General features: G+C 41.6%; 2 protein-coding genes across 2 annotated transcripts in view; one reads left to right on the forward strand and one right to left on the reverse strand.

The window, feature by feature from the left end:
- Nucleotides 1-22,809, forward strand: part of LOC136632689 (pleckstrin homology domain-containing family A member 7-like) — a 212,777-nt gene that overhangs the window by 11,068 nt on the left and 178,900 nt on the right. The gene's annotated exons all lie outside the window — the stretch shown is intronic.
- Nucleotides 513-7,659, reverse strand: KCNJ14 (potassium inwardly rectifying channel subfamily J member 14). The gene is made up of 2 exons (XM_066605774.1): nt 6,889-7,659; nt 513-1,082 (listed from the first exon to the last, which is right to left on the reverse strand). Exons 1-2 carry the CDS (start codon nt 7,657-7,659, stop codon nt 513-515), a joined length of 1,341 nt encoding a protein of 446 aa, XP_066461871.1.

A 22,809-nucleotide genomic window follows, 5' to 3' on the forward strand; every position in this document is an offset into this window, starting at 1 on the left:
TTTCTACACTTCACAGAAGTCAATAAGGTGTTTTACTTAGAACAAGACACTCTAGTCTTGGTTATGAGGATTTCATAGTAAGCTTACTTTGCCGACACTCTGCCGTGTCCCATAGTTATAACTTGTATTCCCTGTGAGTAATAAATTCTTGGCTACTCAGGATCACCAAACAAAGAATAAGCAGCATTTTCTGAAAAGAAGGAAATGAAAGAAAGCAATCTAGTATCATAAAGCAAATGACTTGATTGACTTGTTATTAAAGTGGTGACCACTTTCGTAAAGTTTGGTGGCAAAGAAACACCAATGGTAACTTTGTTTAGATAAGTCAGATCTCTTACTCCAGTAAAGATTACTTTCCCCTTTACCAAAAAGCCTTTGGTTCATGTGAAAAGATGCAGGAGTAAAAAGATGCCTTCTTCTGCATGTATACTCCCATGAGACTGTGAGTTCCAGTCTCTGTTTTCACCTTCAATGCGCACCCATTAATGGTCAAAGTAGAATCACTCAGAAAATCATGTTAGTAATATTTCTTCCAAGGGATCCATAACCCTAAGCATGTCTAACTCCAGTGAAATCTCTGGATTCAATGGTTTAGTGTCCACAAGGGCAGGTGGCTCCTCATCACAGATGCAGTTAAGGGCCACTTCATTCTCATAGCAGAATGAACTACGAGACACCTCTGAATATTTCCTTTCAGAAAGCTCCTTGGCGCTGCATGTAGGTGTATTTAGGACTTCATACGTACGATGAAAGTGAAGGTAGTCCACTTCATAGTGATTGCGTTTCTCAAAAAGGACTGGTTCAAACCTGCAACCCCATAAAATCTCAGAGGGCAGATAGGAACTACGACATTGTGTAGTCATGGCTGTAGCCTCTACCATGCCTTCTAGGATGACTACTACCTCAAAGTTAGCTGTTTCCAGGTCTTCTCTGCCAATCTCATACAAAGGACTATCTTCATCAATCTCATGAACAATGGTAACCGGAGATACCAAGAATATTCTGTCTGTACCATTGTCAAATCCAACATTGATATCTGTATGGTCCAGTGGAAGGTATTCTCCTTCTGGGGTGACTCTAGGCTGTTCAAAACATAAAAGTGAAAATCATAAGAATAAATGCACATGCTATAAGACAATTGCATAAAAATAATAAGGTGCAGTTATTATGCCAAATAAAAATGCTTTGTGTATTTCTCAAAGTGACATTTAGAAATTTGGCACTAAAATGCAATGTGACTAAGTGGAAACTGGAACATTGCAGGATCTTGGGTTTGGGCCAAGTATGTAGGGGTTGTAGAGGTAATGAAATACGATGAAAGATGACCTGAAGGTTAATGTAAATGTTTAAGGGTCAGGTAAAAATATTTTCACCCTGGATGGTCCAGTATTAAAAACCCTATACTACTTACATTATATAAGGATGGTATAAAACATATGGACAAGTATTATATAAATAATGACTTGGAAGTATTATGAATGATGTAATAATTATGTAATTATTAAAACTCCCAAACATCATTATTCAATTTTCTTAGAAAGAGTCAAAATATATCCTAAACTCAAAATCGGATTATTCTCCTGATCAAAGTTAACATTTGCGGAAATTAAATCCTGTAACCTAGTACACTCGGCATATTTTTCCCTGGTGTTTCTGCCAGTGTGACCTTGTAGATAAATGCCTTACACATTATTGCTAAGAATAGATCCCTTCACTGCGAAGGATAAAATAACATTAATATACAATACAGATTCAGTGGTATATGTAGAGGTCAACCTAGAGACCATCAATGGAAAGAGACAAAAAGTATCCAGTTGCAATATCCTTATTTCAGTTTGGCATAGGCATTGATGGTTTTGGTTACAATTTTGAGGTTTGGCATCAATGAGCAAGCACTGAGGTTTGGCATGAGTGAGCACCGAGTCCCTGGTAGAATGAACATCACATAATGTTTACTAATGTTTAGTGGTAAAAGTTTCTTTACACTTGAATTCAGTTAATTGAGCTTTTAGATATTTAAAAGGGGTTTTCTAGGAATAGAAAACTGATGGCCTGTCTTTAGTATTAGATTAGTGGTAGTTTGACTCTTGGCAGCTTTTCGAAGATCAGTTAAAGTAGCCAATTGAGTCCCTTTCTTGTTTACCAGACGTAGCCCCATACTTTTGTGGTGGCTGTGTCTGGTATTAACGCACAGAGCAGCTCAGTCCCATCCAATGGAATGCGATTGAGCTGTAATCTAAATATACTCTGGATACATTTTCCTTTCTGAACATAACAGCTAGACACAGAAACTAATCGATAATCATTGATATCTAATTAAAGAAAGAACCTATATTTTTGCATTGTCAAGACCACCGTCCCATCTACCAATGGTATAGAACCTTCATCACAGTATTGTTGACAATGTATCATTGTTTATTTCTCTTTAGAAAAAAAATAAGTCTTGTAAAAGCCTTTCAAAGTTTATCCATGTACAACTTTTACTTTAGTGTATATTAATTGCTGATGACAAGTGAATTCACGTTTTTTTTAAAACTATAGGTCTGCTGTTCATATAAATATGTATAGAACTCAGTTATTCACAGCCAGAGTTCATCACTGTGATTAGGCTAGGTTGTCAGGGATTACAGTTCTGTTGTTTTGGGTGTTTGCACACACATTCAATTTATGTTGTTGTTGGTGTCCTGCATGTATGCACATCCCATTCCTTTTCCCCTTTCCTCTCTATAGCCCTTGTTTGGGTTGCGTCCATGTAGGTCATTATTCCTATGGTCTGCACGGACATAACCTAATGACCAGCCTTCTATTTGCATTTGCCCTGGACATGGTGTGTCTTACAATCAAGGCGAATGTGACACTTAGTAGAATGCACTACATACGTAATGCAGTGTACTATTCTAAAGATCAAATGATCAGATCTTCAAGTCTCATTCAGGGACTGAAAAGAAACCTAAAAAGGTTCAATACAGTTGAATTCAAAACTCAAAAATACAGTTTACAAAAATACACATTTTTCCTCACAAAAACAATTTTAAATGGATATAATCCAAAAACAAATTTGGGAAAAAGCAACACATAATAGTTATTACTGTGTTCGTAATGACACAAACAAAAAAATCTTTAATAATGATTTTTAAAAATGCCAGGACTGCTATTTTCCTTTGTTTTCCTCCCAAAAATGCAATAAAAAAGCAATTTAAAAGTCATATGTATCTCAAAATGGTACTAAATAAACTACAACTCTTACTGCAGAAAACAAGCCCTCATATGATTCCGCTGCTGGAAAAATAAAAATGCTATGAATCTTAGAATGCACTGATGCAGATTCAATTATTCTTTAAAAATGTGTTTTTAGTGTACAAAAGTAGTAAATAATACAAACATTTATATATAAACTTGGTATTGCTGTAATCGTGCTGATCCAGAAAATTATCATGTTATTTTTACCAAATGGTGAATGCCATAAGAACGATACCTAATTTGCAGAATTTTGAGGGGCGGGGTTTTCCATCCTTCCCCCCAAAAAAATAAGCCACTGTCTTATATTAATTTCAGGAAGGAAGGGGGGCTTATACTCACCTTATGCCTCGCAATGGTCTTCGGCAGCGCTGTGGCAAACTGCAGTCTTTCCGGTAAATGGGGATTTGAATACCCCGCCTCCAGCAAAGCGAGCGCTGTGATTGGATCGAGCGCCAGCCAATCACAGCGGCACTTGATGAGCCAATCACAGCCATTCAGTGATGTTATTCACTGAATGGCTGTGAATGACGAGCGCCGGCTGTGATTGGCTGGTGCTTGATCCAATCACAGCGCTCGCTTTCCCGGAGGCTGGGTATTCAAAGCCCCGTAACCAGAAAGAAACTGAAATGTCAGCGCGGGGGACACTGCAGCTTGCCGCAGAGCCACCGGAGACCATTGTGAGGCATCGAGACGCCGCGGACCAGGTGAGTATTGATTTTTTTTCCATGTAGGTTAGCCAGGGCTTATTTTCGGGGGAGGGCTTATATTTCAAGCCTCACCAAAAACTGGGGTGGGGCGTATTATCAGGGTAGGTCTTATTATCAGGGGAAATTGTATGTACCCCAAATTGCTGCCATTAAAAAATACAACTTGTCCCAACAAAACAAGCCCTAATATGGCTATGTCAACCAGTTATGGCTGTTGCAATTCGAAAAATATGCTTGTCACTAAGAGGTTAATATCCAGCTTCTGCCTTTTACATAATGAATTTGTCTTAAAGCGGTTTTCCCAATAAATACATTTATCACTTATCCATATGATACATGTATGACTGCTTGAGGTATGACCCCCAGGGATCATGAGAACGGCAATCTCAAGTGAATTGAGTGATGGTAGACATGTGTGACCACTGCTTCGTTCACTTCTATGGGACTGATGTAGGCAGTTGAGCACTTCACGCATAGACAATGAAATGGAGTGGTGGTCATACATGCTCATCACTGCTCCATTTTGACAGTGGACTCAGAAACCTCTGTACTTGTGAGACTGCTGAAGTTCCAAGCAGTTGGATTTAAACAATCATACATTTATCACTTGTAATGGTTGGACCCGATGACCCTGGAGGTCCCTTCCAACTCTACCATTCTATAATTCTATGATTCACTTAGGGCTTCGACTGACGAGTGTATTACACAATACGCTCGATTTTGCGCAACTTTTCTTGCAGTGAATGAGTGTATTTTGTGCAGGCACCGCTTGTTCACAAGGGGCAAGGGAATCACTCTGGCGTGATTTAAAGGGCTAATTGACCTAACGGTACTGGTGATTGCATATACGTGCTGCGTTTAGCGCAGATGTGTGTGTTTGCGCACCTCCTATAGACTTCTGTGGGGCTCTTTGGTGCTCAAACACAAACAAGATAGAGCAAAAATGACAAGAGAAAAAGTTTAGATGATGCGTAATGCGGCACAATAGATTATTATCAGAGATGAGAAAGCATACTCGCTAAGGTCAATTGCTCGATCGAGCATTGCCCTTAGCAAGTACCTGCCCGCTCGTCTCTAAAGATTCGGCTGCCGGCGGCAGGCAGGGAGCGGCTGGGGAGAGTGGGGAGGAACTTTCCCCGCTGCTCACCACCGCAACTCAACTGTCACCCCCGCCGGCAGCCGAACCTTTTCTTCCGAGCGGGGAGATACTCGCTAAGGACAATGCCCGATCGAGTAATCTCTATTTATTATCTGTTTTAGCCCTCATTCTGTGGATAAGTGCTAAACATATTTAGTGGGAAAAGTTCCTTATTTAAGACATATGGGTGAGTAGTTGTACAGACAGATAGAGTATAGAGTAGTGAATAGGACAACATTGTCACCTAGACATTGCTGGTAGAATAATGAACTAGCTGCTCCTAATCCTGGTAATAATTATTGATATTACACAATCTGTCCTGAACTGTACGTACCACAACATTACCCAGCATATTTCCTCCCTGGTTTCTATAGCATGACACATGAAAAATGTGTTACCTGCAGATGATGCCGCAAATTTTGCTACAAATAAATGGTGGATTTCACTTTGGGGATTACAAAGCATGGAATCCATAGGAAAAATCCTTGGAAATTCTTAAATAGAATGGGCATGCTATGGATTTGAAAACCCACAGAATACCCTGAAAAACACACAAATTGTTTTCTGTTGCTAGGCGTGAATGGGGTTATGAAAACCCCATCTGTACATATTATATTGTAAATTGTTGTGCATTTTTGGTCAGGTGGTGCATTACTCTTTATATGTATCTTAAACAGATGGGCGTGTTTTTGTCCTGTTATGTGGCCGTCATTTTCATGGCCGCATTACAGGATGAAACAAAACCATTGATTTCGGAATTCTCGTACGGTAATAGTACGTGCGAGAAAGATAGGGCAGGACCTATCTTCCCACTTTTTTTTTCAAACTCGCACGCACTAGTGCAAAGTTTAAATAGTCCGAATTTTTTTTTCTAAAACCTGGGTTATGCGCAATTGCACTCCGTAGCAGCGAGCTTTGTTATGCATACGCCCATCTGTGTAAGCCCTTAGGGCCATTTTACATGAGCAAAGAAATTGTTTAGATTCCCTTAATCACCGAGAATCGGAACGATTATTTGTTCAGTCTAAATGCATGTATAAAGAGTAGAGATGAGCGAGCATACTCGCTAAGGGCAATTACTCGATCGAGCATTGCCCTTAGCGAGTACCTGCCCGCTCGGAAGAAAAGGTTCTGCTGCCGGCGGCGGGCGGGGAGAAGCGGGGGAGAGCGGGAAGGAACGGAGGGGAGATCTCTCTCCCTCTCTCCCCCCCGCTTCCCCCTGCTCACTGCCGCCACTCACCTCTCACCCGCGCCGGCAGCCGAACCTTTTCTTCCGAGCGGGCAGGTACTCGCTAAGGACAATGCTCGATCGAGTAATTGTCCTTAGCGAGTATGCTCGCTCATCTCTAATAAAGACTGACGGATCGGCCCGTGCAAACAGGCAGTCGTTCATCTATGAACGACTGCCTGTTTATTAAGAATGGAGACTGGCAGGCCAGAACGATCCCCAGCCCGCTCCCCCTCCATTCATTAGCGATGATCATTCCTCTGTAAAAGCCAAGAAACAATAGTCATTGGGATGACCTGTACAAGCACCCATACAAATTATACAAATTATTCTAAAACCCTTCAGTAACTGTTGTTTGTGGAGTTCTTTGCACAATAGGAAGACAATGTAATATTGTTCTAAGCACGATCTGTAATGCAACCTTTCTTAATTCTAATATTATAGGTTGTTTCTGCTGCCCTGTGCAGTAGAAAATTGTTCTTCCATTGAGCACTGTATACTCAGCATGGTTCTTGGTTCTTTCCCTTAAGTAAAGAGAAGTGAAAAAATAAGCCACTTATTGTAATATTGCTTACCTGCAGGAGCTGTGCTCGTACATGTGCTTCTACTAAATGGCTTTTCCGAAGATTTGCAACTCTCCACATGAGACACAATTTTCCATCTCTTAGAGCAATTACTGCATTGTCTGAGAACACAAGAGTTTCATTTCTCTTTTTAGGTTTGGCAATTTTTGCCATGATGGCTCCAATAATGAAGGCATCAATAATGCATCCCACAATGCACTGCAGTACCACTGTCAATACTGCCAAAGGGCATTCCTCTGTAACACTTCGAAATCCATAGCCAATGGAAGTTTGAGTTTCTAAGGAAAAAAGGAAGGCTGCCATAAAGCTGGTGACTTGTAAAAAGCACGGGGAGGGAGGGATCTCCTCTGAGTCAGGTTCAGGTGGTGGAGCCAAGTCCCCATGCATTGAGGCAATAAGCCAAAAAGAGAAACCAAAAATAAGCCAGGAAACTACAAAAGTAAAGGAAAATATGAGAAACATCCACCTCCAGCGAATGTCTACACATGTGGTAAAAAGGTCAGTCAGGTAACGTTGGCTCTTCTCACTGAGATTGATAAACTCTACATTGCAATGGCCATCTTTCTGTACAAAGCGGCTGCGCTGACGGACAGGCCTAGTGTGTACTTTTCCATTACGGTAGGCAGTCGGCCTCATACCCTGAGTCAGTTCTGATTCCTCTTCCTCACGGAGATGGTTGGGAATTTCTGCACTGAACCGACGAATGGCACGCGCTACCCCCATGGCTAGGGTACCACGAGGGAGGATGGTGGTGCTACCCATCCTGTGGTTGAGAGATTGTAGATTTGATCTGAAATTCAGGTCCCCGGAGATTTTAAAGGCACAAAATGTTCATGATGAAGAACTTTTAACCAATCCTACAAAAAAAGGAAAGATAACAGTAAATGTTGTGCTTGAGAATAAACTCATATAGCTACACAGAGATTGTATACTACATCTATCTCCATATTATATGTGGTATATCTTCTTGTCATGTGTTTATGCTTTTCTTTTCGCTTCTTTTAATGCTTTTTTCTAGCTGAGGTTTAATTTAGTTCTATAATGATATCTGAGCTGCTATGAGTTTAGACATTAGATATAGCGGTATCATTTAAACTTATTTAGAACGAGCACCCAATTACATCGATAAAAAGTGTAATTCAGTTCAGATTTGGAACACAAGTGGCAAATTCCTTAGGTCTTCCACCATTAAAGGACCTTGCACATACCACCCAGAGTCCCATTCTGAATTTGGTTGCTTGTGGCCTGTTGAAAATATACCTGATATCATAGACTTTGTTGTTATTTAGACATTATATTAGAGCATGATGTGGATGCTATACAGCACTATTACTTGAGCAGAAGTAACAGTATTATGTAGACACATTAAGGTACTGTTTTTGGAAGTATATGATAATATTATATTGACTTACTCTGGCACCATTACCTAGTCACTATAGTGGCGCAGTATTAAAAACTTATAAAACCCCTTTCCAAATACCATATTAGCACATTCTGAGATAATAGAGAGGAGTCCCTTATTCCTGAATTCCATTCATTAGTTGAAGCAAAGAGTGGCTACAAACAGCATCCCTCTCCCTAAGTGCACATCATAAGCAACTGATTGCTTCCAATACGTCATGTATAGAGATGAGCGAGTATACTCGCTAAGGCACATTACTCGAGTGAGTAGTGCCTTAGCCGAGTATCTCCCCGCTCGTCTCTTAAGATTCGGGTGCCTGTGCGGGAGACAGGTGAGTTGCGGCAGGGAGCTGGGGGAAGAGAGGGAGAGAGAGATCTCCCCTCCGTTCCTCCCCGCTCTCTCCTGCCGCTCCCCGACCGCCGCCGGCCCCCGAATCTTTAGAGACGAGCGGGGAGATATTCGGCTAAGGCACTACTCGCTCGAGTAATGTGCCTTAGCGAGTCTCTAGTCATGTAATATTTCCTTTCCTCTGTGGTGGCACTGCAAAGAAATTGAAAACTTGCTACCAAGGTCAGCTATTACAAGTATACAGCTGATCACTGGGAGTCCCATTAACAGGACTTTCTGTGATCTGATATTTTCTGAGGAGCAGTCTGATTAAAAAAAAGTCCAAAACAAACAGCCCCTTTAATTTACAATTTTGCTCTTTCAACCACTTTTTCTCTTTTGTATTCTCCTCTCCACTTTTAAAAAATCATAACTCTTTATTTATCCATCAATTTTTAATGAAATGGAAAAAAGTGCAATTCGGCCATCTTTGGAGGAGGGTCCTGTTTTTACAGTGTACACACACACTGCAACAAAAGTGACATGATAACTATATCCTATGGGTCAATCCGATACTAAATGTATATTGTTTGTCTTGCTGAACTACTTTAAAAAAAACAAAGGATCTTTGGAAAAATATAAAATTACTTTCTGCCGCCATCTTCTGACAGCCATAACTTTCTTACATTTCTCGCTGACATAGTTGTGTGAGAGTTACTTTTTTTTGCAGAGAGTCCTGTAGTTTCTAGTGGTACTATTTATAAGACTCTTATAAGGCCCCCAGCTGACATGGCAACCAAACGACACCCTGCAATCTCATCTCATCTCATTGCGGGGGGCCGTTTGGGACTACCGAACTCCAATAGGGTCAACAGCTGTGATCAGACTTGGGGATTTAATTTCAAACTAACTACAGGTACACAATCCACACATTAATGAAAAGAGGAAGGTTTTTTTTTTTTATAACATACTGGTAATTTATTGAACTTGGTTGCATATGCGAACAGAAAAGCACTGTCCGCCCGCACGTCTCAGGAAAATGTGGAGCGTATTAGAGGTACCAGGCAGTGCGGTGCGGTAGAAAATGGCACTTAGTTGAATATATAAAAAACGTGAACCTTCGTCTTTTCAGTGATGTGCGGATTGTGTACTCGTCTATTGTATTTTGTTTGTAATTAAATCCACAATCTGCTCCTTCTTTTTCAATAACCCTGTGTATATATATATATATATATATATATATATATATATCCATAAGAGTGCCACTTAAAATTGAAATCAAGGGCCTTAAAGCACCAGTACATTTTGGGAGAAGGCGTTACAATAATCACAATTATATAAAAATGAACAAATTTATGCGGTGGGGCCAATAAAAAGAAAGGAGAGTAAAATATCCCTAAGGCCCCTTGTCCACGGCCGTGACGGAATATCACTAGCGAGCTGTCAGTTCTCTGCGGTGAGCCTATCTGACAGGCTCGTCGTGGAGAATTGCGGCAAATCGCGGCATGCCGCGACTTGAATCCCGCGAGCAGAGAATTACTAGGATTCTCCGCTCGTGGACGTCAGGGTTGCGCTTTCCATAGCAACGCTATGGAAAGCATTCACTGCATTACCCACGGCCGGATTATCACCATGGATAACGCAATGAACAATCGCCCGTGGACAGGAGCCCTAAATAATAACCAATCATGATTTCAAACTTTGTATGACAATCTTTGGGGGAAAAAAATCAAGCGCCTAGAAGGAGTTGTCGTTTTTCTGCAAAACTCGGCATGCAGATATGCAAGTAATTAGAGTTGTGGTGTAATTAGATGAATGGTCTTGCCACCTGAGACCCTAAAAATGGTTCCACCCTTGGCCTATAGGAAGGCTCTCAGAGGCTACTTGTATGCAGTGGACCTCTTTTTCCACTTGTATAGAGCTTGTTGACCACTAGACACCTCTTCAACACAGAGAACAGATTTCACCCAGTTAACGAAGTTTGAGAGGGGGCGCAAGAATGTAAGAAGCTGGATGGTCGTATCAACGAACTGCCTACCACCTTTGCCGTTCTAACCAGACTATCAGGAGGTGTTGGAACCAGTGGATGCATGAAGGCACACACACAAGGCGAACAGACTCAGGGCCCCCTTGATAGACCACCAGTAGAGAGCATCGTCTAATCATCCACCAAGCATGGGCAGCTCCAAGTGTTTCATTGCCCATCATCAAGAAACAGGTTGCACAATAAGCCCTTACCATTGTCCCTCCGTAAGTATCCTGTTCTCCTCCCACAGTACTGTGAGGATCTAACTAACACATAAATGCACATATTTTACGTACATTTATATATGCAGGGTTTAGTGCATGCAAATGTAAATTTGCCTTCAGCAGATGCCCTTACCCCCGTCCAACCTATAGGGGAAGTTATACTTCTAACTCTAACAATTAGTATAACTTTATTTCCCTGCACATAATACTAATGTGACGTGCTGATGGAAACTTAAACTCATTGCCCTTAAGATAAACCGACTTGAATTTCCTGTCAATGATTATTATGAACTACAATCAAATAGTTCTGTAAAATTGCATTATGTCCTCTGATGTATATGGGTCAAGTCCTTCTTGTGGCTCTGGCCCTCGTGACAGCTAGAGACCTCACACACACACACACTTGTACTCTCCCTCCGAACAAGAGCTGCTTATGTTTCCATATAAAGCAGATGTGAAGCTTAGTGGCAGCAGACTCGGAATTTCATGACAATGTCATATCTAATCTCAGGCAAGGTATCCAATTTGCATGTAAGGTCAATGATGCAGCAAGAAAAAATCTATGCTGTGTTTCCCATATTGACAGCCGTGAAAATGTTTGGCACTCTCTATCCGACGCCACATTTGGTGATGCTGATGTAACACACATACTGATTTTCCTTGTGACAATTATCTCTGGAAATTATGCCAGACTCATTGATAAACACGCGAACAAATGACCTTTTTGTGAATGTTCTTGCCACACAAATGAACTCAAAGTACTTTACTAGTTTCTAAGTATTAGGTGGCGTCACATTCTGCGTCTTTATTAGTATTGTTTAAGTGCTGCATTTTTTTCTCGCAGTTTTTCATACCGGTTTTAGAGTCAACGTCAAAAGCAGGAGGAGAAGTATAAGGCTGCCGTCACACATGACGCTGGAGCTGCAGGAATTCTCTTGCTTTTCTGCAAATGAACAGAGGCAAGGAACTTTGTTGCAGATTTTGTATATAGACTTGCGTTTTTCTGCTGCGGAATGTGTTGCGGTTGTGTGATATAGTAGTGGTCGTTCCTGCTCTGAGGTCACACTGGCAAATTTTATTTATAAACATCAACAAACGCAGATTTCCTAGCAGATTCAGGGCTTAAACAGAAAAAACGTGTTCACTTTTTCTCAAACGGGATGAAACAAACCCATGAATTTAATGGGTTCGTTCTCATGAGTGTGCTTTTTGCGCAATTCTTGCATGCAAGAAAAGATAGAACTTGATGTATTTTTCTGTGTATTATGCAGAAAACTGCCATAGGAGACTATGGCAAGTTAAAAAAAAGCAAGTCGAAGGCATTGACACAAAGTACGACCCTTGTTTATGCTCAAATACACTCCCTTGCGGCGAGCGTATTTGCGAACACATTTGTCTATTAAAGCCCTCAGTGTTTCCGCAGTGGAAACGCTTCAATATCTGCAAGAAAAGTCTATAAGTGGATTATGGGGCAGTCTCTATGTTCTACTTCGATCTCTATGGTGAAAATCTGCTGCATTGCTATGCAGTTTCCGCAACAGAAAAATGTCTGGCCTTTACGTAGCAGAAAAAATCTACTACATGGGACGGAAATGTTTAAAATCTCTTTCACTTGGCTTGTACTGTAAATGCTGCGGAATTTCTGCAGTAATTACGCTAGCGATAATTTCTCTTGCATATGTGAAGGCAGCCTGAATCCTTCCTTTTTATTTCCCATATTATTTTATATCCGCTTCTGGCTTTGACTAAAAAAAATTGTGTGAAAAACTGTCCCAAAAACTGCATCCCCCCCCCCCCCTAAAAAAAAGGTATTTGAAGCCATCCTCAAAATATGTGCATACATAGCTGATTCTACGTTGCATATTTTGGTGCAGATTCTCATTAAAATGCATTTCAAAAACTGCTTCAAAATCCTCGTCTAATGTGTGGATGAGATTTTTTTTTTAAATCTCATCCGCGCTGCTGAGACGGTAAAATGCTACAAATTTTCCTTAGCCAGTTCTACTGCAGAAAATAAGCAGCATTCCCACTGCGTATAAACCTGCCCTTGAGGGTTGCTTCGCACACAGAAGTTTTTGGAAAACATGCTTGCAGATTTTGGTGCCGTTTTTTAGCCAAAACCAGAAGTGGATTAAAAAAAAGAATGAGAACTATAAAGGGAGGACTTGTACTTCTCATTCCTGCTGGTTCCTTCTGGCCTTGGCTAAAAACTGCGCCAAAAACTGCAAGTAAGTTTTCTAAAAAATAGCCTGTATGAAGCCCCTCTATAGGCACACAGTTTCTATGCACCATTTTTGCCCCCTAAGAAATGCAATTTAAAAAAACTGTGAATTTTTAACGAATACTTGTGCTTTTAAGGGAGATTTTGGGTTGCCATATTTTTAATTCAAACATTTGGTAAATGCACTTTTTATGTGTTTTTTTTGCAATAGATTAGCCTTTGCAAAAACACCAGTAAAAAATGACGAACCTACAGCCTGCTGCAAGTGAAAAACAACACCACTAACTGAAAAAACAGGTGTCAGCATCATCAAAAGAATGTCACAAAAAGTGCAGTGTTTGTAGTGGATTTCATATTTTCCTATTGACCTATGGCTAACAGGTTTTTTGTCATAAAAAATGACACAAAAATGCCCAAAATAAGACCAGCAAAATTGTGGTGTTCTTCAGAAAAACACAGTGACAGAAAGTGATGCTGCATTACTAAGATATGCCATTATTTGCTGATCAGTGGAGTACTAACTGCCAGGACCCTAACAATTCTTAGATTTAAGGGACTCAAATAGTTCCTTTGTTCTCATAATCAACCAGGGTCCCAGAGGCTAGAGAAATGTTTCAAAGCTTCTTAAAGGGTTGTTCCCATCTTGTAAAGTGATGGCATGTCAATAGGATTTGCCATCACGTTATGATGATAAGAGTCTGACCACCGACCCACACCAATCCTGAGAATGAAGAGACCGCACCACTGATTTAATGCTGGACCCCCTTGTAAGTCTTCATAGAGGTACTCCCGGACACTCAGCTATGCAGGGAACTGCAGCTGGCCCCATCTACTTGAAAAACAATGAAGGGGTACAGCAATAAATTAGTACTGCAGCCTCTTCATTCTTAACAGTGATGGCAAATGCTGGTGATATAAAAATATGCCATTACTTTACAAGATAGAAATACCCCTTGTAGGGGTGCGCTACAGAGGATGGCCAGTAGGGGGCAACAGACAGTCAGTCTGTTGCCTGAGGCAAGAGGAAAAACACCCACAGGTGTGTAAGGAAGATAAAAAGGTGTGTGTTCCTGCTGCAGTGAGAGGTGTGTGTGTCTGGCAGGACCAGACTGGCATTGCGACCAGACTGCAGCTGAGACTTGTCTCCTGTTGTAAGCAGAGAGAGACGCTGTCCCGGCAGGACGCTTGGAGGGCTCTGGCCCTGGAATACTGTTGTAAGCAAAGAGATACGCTGTCCTGGCAGGACGCTTGGAGGGCTCTGGCCCTGGAATACTCCTCTTGTAAGCAGGGAGAGACGCTGTTCTAGCAGGACGCTTAGAGAACCCTGGCCCCGGGATTGAGGTCTAGAGACACTATGTCCTGGTGATGAGCTGCACTTATGGACCACTACAGGTCTGTGAAGGTGAACGGACTTATGATTGTGTTGCAGCTATGGACTTGAGTGCGCCCCTGTGGCCTGTAGAGGGTTAAATTCATTGAAAGGACTTTGTTTTGCAAACGTTATTATTTCTCTGGAGACCCAGTAGTTTATGTTTCTGCTAAAGCTTGTGTGAATAAAGTAACCAAGAAGTAAAAGTGACCATTTGGCGTCCTATTTAACCCCCGTGGTGTTACACCCTTTAATGACTTGGAAACTAATTTACAGAGTGTCCACCTATAGGTGGTGCCAGAGAGAGAAAGACATGTCGAACAGCGTATCATAATCATAAAAAACAAATGTTTAATATATTATACAATGACCAGAATTGGGAGTAGCAGCAGGATGGACAATTTGTGTAGATTGAGAAAATGTTAGTGGGGTGCTAGAGCCAAGGATGTCTCTGTTACAAACTTCATGGAGACAAGTCATGTCTGGAAATAACCTTCATGGTGGTCTGGGCTGGATGGAAAAGGCATATAACTTTAATAAAAGTTGTCAGCTGTGATCACTGGATATAAGTGTACTGTAATTACTTGCACATTCCACAGAGTGTGGTGGTAATATTGATCTCTGTAGAGTGGTTTATTTATTCAGTAACAGTATGGTAATATATAACTATGCAGTGATAACAGTAGAGGTCATGGTATGGTGGTATTGTTTGGGCTTGTTATAGTGGTATTATTGGTAATATTGTCCTTTGTACAGAGTGCTTTGCTCAATAACCGGATGATGGGAACGTTTAATTACTGTAAGGCCTGCTGTCCATGGGCGATTTTTTTTTCACTGCGTTTCCTGTGGCGATAATCTGGCTGCGGGAAACGCAGTGAACGCTTTCCATAGACTACTATGGAAAGCGCAGCCCCGCTGTCCACGAGCGGAGAATCATAGCGATTCTCCCCTCGCGGGATTTAAATCGCAGCATGCTGCGATTAGCCGCGATTCTACGCTGTGAGCCTATCTGTCAGATAGGCTCAGTGGGGAAAGCAGTCAGCTCTCCCCTGCTCCCCGGCGGCAGCTCCGCGGGATATCGCTACGCCCATGGACAGGAGATCAATGGTGGTGAAGTTTAGTCTTGGTTTAATTGCAGCAATATTGTGTGGTAACTATAAATGTGGTGTTTTTTTGTGGGAGTGGTACAACATATGCCTTGGGGCCCAATGCCCTGATCTTTTAAGACCCTCGCAACAACCCTGAAGACACGCCATGAAAGAAAGCTCGCTGTCTATTAAGTCACACACCTTGCCGAGTAAGACGGATAAACAGATAATTAATGGGGTGCAAGGCATTTGTGGGTCATTTAGCTTAGCAAGGGTATAATCACATGTAAAAATCTGCCCCAAACAAATAATGTCTTACATGTGGATTGTGTTGTTGATCTTCCATAAAAAATGCTGGAAATGTTATTGTTTGCAATGTAATCTGCAACATTTTCACACCAAAATCCACATGCAGGACATGCGGATTTTGGTGTACATTTGTTTGTGGCAGGTCAGAGGCGTAACTTGAAGCTCCTGGGCCCCAATGCAAAACCTGGAACGGGGCCCCCAACTATAATGCTTTATTCATAGTACTGGGCTCCCTATATGGAGAAGAAAGGCCTTATGGGCCACCAAGGCTTCTGGCCCGGGTGCAACCACATCCCCTGCACCCTCTATAGTTACGCCCCTGTGACAGGTATTTACACAATATGTGAATCCACCATAAATTACCCCCTTCTAAGGGCAAAACAGAAGGGCGCATGCGCTAATACTCTGTTTGTTTTTTTGACTATTTAAACTCCGCACTAATGCACGCGAGTTGGAAAAAACAGCAAGAAGATAGGTCCTGCCTTATCTTTCTCAAACATAATATTAACTACGTGTGGGAAAGACAGGGCAAGTCCTATCTTTTCTCGCCCATACAAATCATGCGCGAGAATCCTGCAAGTGGAAACAAAACTATTAAAATCAACTGTTTTTTTTCATCTCGTGATTTTAAGGATGCCCTCAGGATGCCCTCACACATGTTGGAAAAAGTTGCCATAGACAAATCTGCCACAAAATCCAAATGTCTTACATGCTTTGGATTTGCGGTTTAATTTCTGCGGCTTTCACGCTTCACGAATCGACAACAATTCTGCATACAGGAAGTTAACTTTGCAAATGTGTAAAAGGACCCTAACAAGTTGTTCACAACTGATTTCTAGTGACTAATTGTAAAAGTTAGCAACTTAAACACACGGGCGCATGGCCTTATAGGTCTCCTCACTCAGGTGCTTTCCCTAAGGAGAAAAGATAGTGTTCCTGACTAGAGATGAGTAAGCATACTCATTAAGGCAATTTACTCGAGACAGCATCGCCTTTTTCGAGTACCTGCTGGCTCGTCCCTGAAAATTCGGGGAGGGGGGGGGGCGCGGGGGTGAGCGGGGGGTTGCAGAGTAGATGGGGAGGGAGAGAGAGATCTCTCACTCCCCACCCCGCTCCCCTCTGCCACGCTGCCCCAACCGTATTGCAAAGCCATAACAACTCATGGAAAAATGCTTTTGGTTTTGCTGTACAGTTTTCAACTAGGCGGCACAATAACAATCTATGTAAATATACTTGGCTGCAACTAGAGCTGCAATTTGGCTATTAAGAAACAGCCAAGTCACAGGCAGGTCACAGTCGCACGAGACTTACATTGACATCAACAATGGAAAAGTCACTTGTGACATGCCAACTGAGACCAAAATCCAACTGAGTTGGATTTTTTTCTACTGTGGTGTCACAGATCATAACCCTAAACTATTAACAGTCATTGATGGTGACACTGGGGTGTGACACTGCAATCTATGTGCCATGCCACGTATGTCGCCATCTAGCTCTAGCCTAAAACTAAAAACTTTTGCAACAATTAAGGGAGGTGACCTTAAAATACTAAGTTCACATTAAGCACCTTCTGGTGCAAGGCTTCACTTACGTGGATTTTTTTGGTAAATGTAAAAACTACAGGCATGTAAATATCCTTTAAGCTTCCTTCTCACATATTTTTGGTAGCACTTTTTGTCCCCAAATAGTGCTTGTAAAAAAAAAAAAAAAAAGCCATCCATTTTTTGGGGTGTTTTCAGTGTTTTTTTTCTAATTCACACATTTTTATATGCACATTTTTTCCTATGAAGGGCTTCAACAGATGGACAAATTTTGGAGCGTTTTGCAGGCGTGAAAATCATGCCCGGAAAACATGCCGAAGTGAAGCCATTAATTGAACAATATTCCTATATACAAGAAAAGAAAGGCCTTGCCCTATCTTTCCCACACATATTTTGTTTTATGCTGCAGATTCATTATGGAAACTTTCGGCTCTATGTGAAATGTTTTAAACCTCCTCTAAATGGCTTGTAGCGTGAATGCTGAGGAATTGTTGCAGCGATTCTGGCAGCCGAAATTCTGCAGCATTTCCGCTGTGGGTAAAGACGGTGTTCGGCTATCACATCCATCATACAAAAGTTTTGTAAAATACTCCAGAAAAAAGCTGCAACTTGCTGGGCTATCAGTGTTTGTTAACAGTTCATCTGTGAGCCACAATTAAAATGCATTGTTATTGGGCATAATAAAACATGAAAAAAACAGAAAACACCAGAGAGAAGGCACTAATGGGGAGAGACAACCTACATGGCAAGAGTCAAATGCACTAGGAAATCTGCCTATCTAAACACTATGGGGGATATGTACTGAGTTAAATATGCTAGAATCCTATTTCAATTTGCAACAGAAAAACTGTTGGAAATTACCGTAGATACTCGAGTATTATCCGATCCGAGTATAAGCCAAGCTATACTCGAGTATATACAAGGTTAAGAAAAAATGCAATACTCCCCTCCCAGCCGGCGTCTGTGTCCCCGGTGCTATGGTCTTCCTGGCGGTGCGTCAAGCTGCTTGAGAATTCTCCCCGCTGTCATCTCCCTGCTCAGCTTTGAATTCCCCCGCCGTAAGCTCTGTGTAAGTAAGCGCTGTGAGTGGATCGAGCACCAGCCAATCACAGCCAGCGCTCGATAAGCCAATCACAACCATTCAGTGATGTCATCCACTGAATGGTTGTGCATCATTGAGTGCCGGCTGTGATTGGCTGGCGCTCGATCCAATCACAGCGCTTACTTACACAGCGCTGACAGCGGGGGAATTCAAAGCTGAGCAGGGAGAGGACAGTGGGGAGAATTCTCAAGCAGCTTGCCGCACCACCGGAGAGACCATCACGCCGGGGACACAGACGCAGACTGGGAGGTGAGTATTGTAGGTTTTTTGTTGTTTTTTTTTACTTCACTCGAGTATAAGCCGAGGGGGGCTTTTTCAGCATAAAAAAATGTGCTGAAAAACTAGGCTTATACTCGAACATATATGGTACTTGCATCACAATTATTGTGTGTTTCATATACTTTCTGTACCTCATGCAACAAGGGAGTGAGAATGACTGAAAACAGGCTTGTCAGGGAAAGATGGTGTGGCTTAAGATGATATATGTTGCATAAAAGTCACGTGACAAAACAAGTTGTGCAACTGTTTCAGAGCTGTGATTTGGCTGTAATAAAATAGCCAAATCGCAGGAAAATCACAGTCTAATGCAACTTACATTGATGGCTATGGTGTAAAAAGTTGCATGCGACTTGTGACCAAAATCCAACTATGTTGGAATTTTCTGTGACTGTTGTTTCACAGTTTCATTGAGGTCACAAGTCACAACGTGACACCATTGACATTCATTAGAGCCAGTGTTGGATCTGACACAAGTCATGTAGCCCTAACCTTAATGCAACACCATGTAACAAAATGTTGATGGAAAATTAACCAAACCATAAGTGGTATAAAGTTAGCCCAAGTGTCTAAAGATGCCCACATTTATCATCCAGCATGAACCACTGTGATAAATGTGACGCATCCTTAGACTGCCTGCCGTAAAGTTACATGGTCTAGCTATTAGACAGGGTTAGTAAATCTGCCCTCTTATTTTAAAACAGAAGTCAATCAAGCAGTATTCAATTATAAAGTACAATGAGACAATGTCTGTCAACATCTGAAAACAGTTACCGATAACTGGGTTACTGAAAACCTGGCCAATATACGCATGTCTGAATAAGCCCTGAAAGCTATAAAAGCCCTCTATGACACTCTTCGGTCACCTAGGAGTATATCTAAGCACTTCTGAGCTGTTTTTAAGGACAAAATAATGAAGAAAAAGAAGAAAAATAAAAAGCAAGAAAAAAAAGAGAAAGAAGAGAAAGAAAGAAGAAGAAATTACAAAGAAAAAAAGTAGAAAAGATTTTTTTTTCTTCTTTTTAATTCTTTTTCTTTCTTTTTTCCTTCTTTTTCCTTATTATTTTCATTTTTCCTTCTTTTTTTCCTTTTTTGTCTTTCTTCTTTTAGCAGGTTTAGCAAAGATGAATCGCCTCAGGTTCAACTTCTTGCTGAGCCAAACCTTTAGCCACGTTCAACCCAAAACAGGGTTCTACTGTTTGGGTTCACACAACACTACTTGCCCTAAACTGTCTCCATAGAGCCTATCATCACAGAGATGACCTCCTATATGCTCCAATGCAATGCATAACACACATGCCTCCCAGAGCCCAGGCAGTGATTTCCTCTTGGTATCATGCTGCCAGTTTCAATCTGTTTGAAGAGTGGGTTAAAATGCAGTTTTAGTATTAAAGATACAGTGCGGCAATAGAGATATACAGAGCAGGGTAGACCCATAGCAGAAAAATACATGTTGGTGCTGGCACATGCCATTATACTCATCCAGTCCAGAACGCATTTATGGTTTGTCTCCACACCTACTTACCATTCCTTGAAAAGATAAAGCTCTATGATGATTTGTCACAAACAATGTGATATGACATGAAATAGTAGTGCAAAAACGCATGTAATATAGTAAGACGGGATATCACAACAGATAAATGGCATGGGATTTTCTGTGATTTAAACCGATTTTATCTTTATACTCTTTACAATATAGTGCAGCAGTACAGCTGTATAATGGCATATGTAATTTCAACATCATCGCTTGGGCTATTAAATTATACATGTCTTGCAATAATCTCAAAAAATCGAACAGGACTGCTGCCTCCCCACTTATTTGTTCACCTCCTTCATTATATACAATACATACTGAGAGAGAGATGGATGGATTATAGGATTTGATAAAATTAGCTTATTTTGCGTTCAGCTAGTTGGCGGGCAAACCCCGCTTTCAAAAATGTAACAGTTCTAACCCCGGCTGTAACCTTTCCCAATGCACATGTTATAATATGAACAAACTAAGGATATTGGGACTCTAGTAGAACACTACAGTAGGCTTAAGTTCTTTTTTCCTATACCTGATATGGTACAGCATGGACAGTTTTCCATAGAAGTATTCATTTGTTGGGGTCCGGGTAGCTGAGGAAAGTGATTGGATCCTGATGCCGATTTAGACTGAGCGATGACCATATAATTATGTCCAACTGTGTACTGAACTCATAGAATGAGAATCACTCTCATTCAGCTATCGGATCCAAACCCTCATGTGACCCTTGTGAGCCGGCATGAAGCTGTAAGACTAGGAAACCTCTTTAATTCCAGATTGCACAACAGACTATAAGTCCTTCCTTCTTATAGGTCCCACTAAATATATCCCAATATATCCTCGAGCAGCTGCCCATACTTCTTGGATTATTTCCTCCCTCTTGTGTTTTGTCATTTCTAAAGTTATTTTTGTAGAACTGCCCCTCAAACAGCCAAATGAGTGCACCCCAATACCAAGAGATCATATATTTAACAGTGTTTGCAAACCATGAATGTGTATCTCTAGAGTATTAGATGTCACGGGTATTCTGAGGATAGCTTATCAGAATAAAACACCCAAAGTCCCGTACAACCCCTTTAAGTAAATACGACTGTACAGTACTCAGATAATACCAACTTATAATGATCAAATAACAGCTCAACACATAATAGTGCCATATAGTATATTTCTTCTATTCAATTTACCCCTTCTTGACACGCGCTGTGCATATACAGCGCAAATGGCCAGCAATTTCCCCGTCGTGCCATACATGTGCGGCATTGATTACTGGGGGGCTCAGTGATTAGAGTAGGATCGCGGCTCTAAGTTACAGCCGTGGTCCCACTGCAACCAGTGGGATGGAGCTTAGCTCCAATCCCGGTGATTAAACCCTTTAGATGCTGTTGTATATGGAGGGGGCTGATGTTTAGTATGGCAACCGGAGGTCAAATCATGACCTCTAGGTCTGCTATGTATGGTGGCCTGTGAGGGCTAGCGTTCATCACTGGCAGTAACAGGCTGTACTGTCGGTGATGAACATGGCAGAGATAATGCACAATTACTACATAAGTAGTGCAGTGTAATATCTAAGTGATCAAAGAATCACATCTCCAAGTCCTCTTGTGGGACGAACAAATGCGGTGAAAAACGAAATAATAAAAACTGTTTTCATGTCCGAACCCCCTCCCCTCTAAAAATAAATCTGAAAGGCGACATTTTTCCATTAAAGTTCTATTACTTATTGGAGAAATGCAAATTTAAAAAAAACACCAATTTGGCCTTTGTAATGACGGGTGCTATAAAATTATTATGTCATTTATCCCATGCGGTGAACACCGTAAAAAAAAAGAAGGAAATCAATGCCAAAATTGCTGTTTTTAATCATTCTGCAAAGCAAAAGAATAAATAAAAAGCGATCAAAAATTCGTATGCAGTCCAAAATGGTATTAACCCTTTCCAATCCAATGTCCGGCCTGCCGCGACATCATCATTTCCCTCCACAGCTCCGATGTCGGGACAGGCCCGACACTGCAGTGCAGGAGTGCATCTGCACCCAATCATCAGACACATCGGGTGCAGATGCCCTCCTGCACTGATCCTCAACAAGGACCCCCGAGGAGAAGGCAGAAAGGGTTTTTAACCCTTTCTGCCTTTTCCTTTACGCATTACATAGCGCTCAATTAGCGCTATGTAATGCAGAGAGATTCTGGGCAGCGATCATGTGACAGCCGGTGTTACCTGACCCCCAACGGTCACATGAACGCTGAGTCGGGAGCCTGCACCGTGGGGGGGAATGCGGAAGTAATACTTCCGCATTCTCTCTTCTGCCTCCTGGCCCGGCAATCATGTGACCGCTGGGTGCCACCTGACCCCAGCGGTCACATGATCGCCGAGCCGGGAGGTAGAAGGGAGAATGCAGAAGTACTTCCGCATTCCCCCCATGGTGCAGTGAGCACCTGCACCCTCCTGAACTGACAGAGTGAAGGGAAAATTTATTTTTTCTCATCCATTCTCCCCAAC

The sequence above is a fragment of the Eleutherodactylus coqui genome, chromosome 6 (genome assembly GCF_035609145.1).
Source record: "Eleutherodactylus coqui strain aEleCoq1 chromosome 6, aEleCoq1.hap1, whole genome shotgun sequence".
NCBI lineage: Eukaryota > Metazoa > Chordata > Amphibia > Anura > Eleutherodactylidae > Eleutherodactylus > Eleutherodactylus coqui.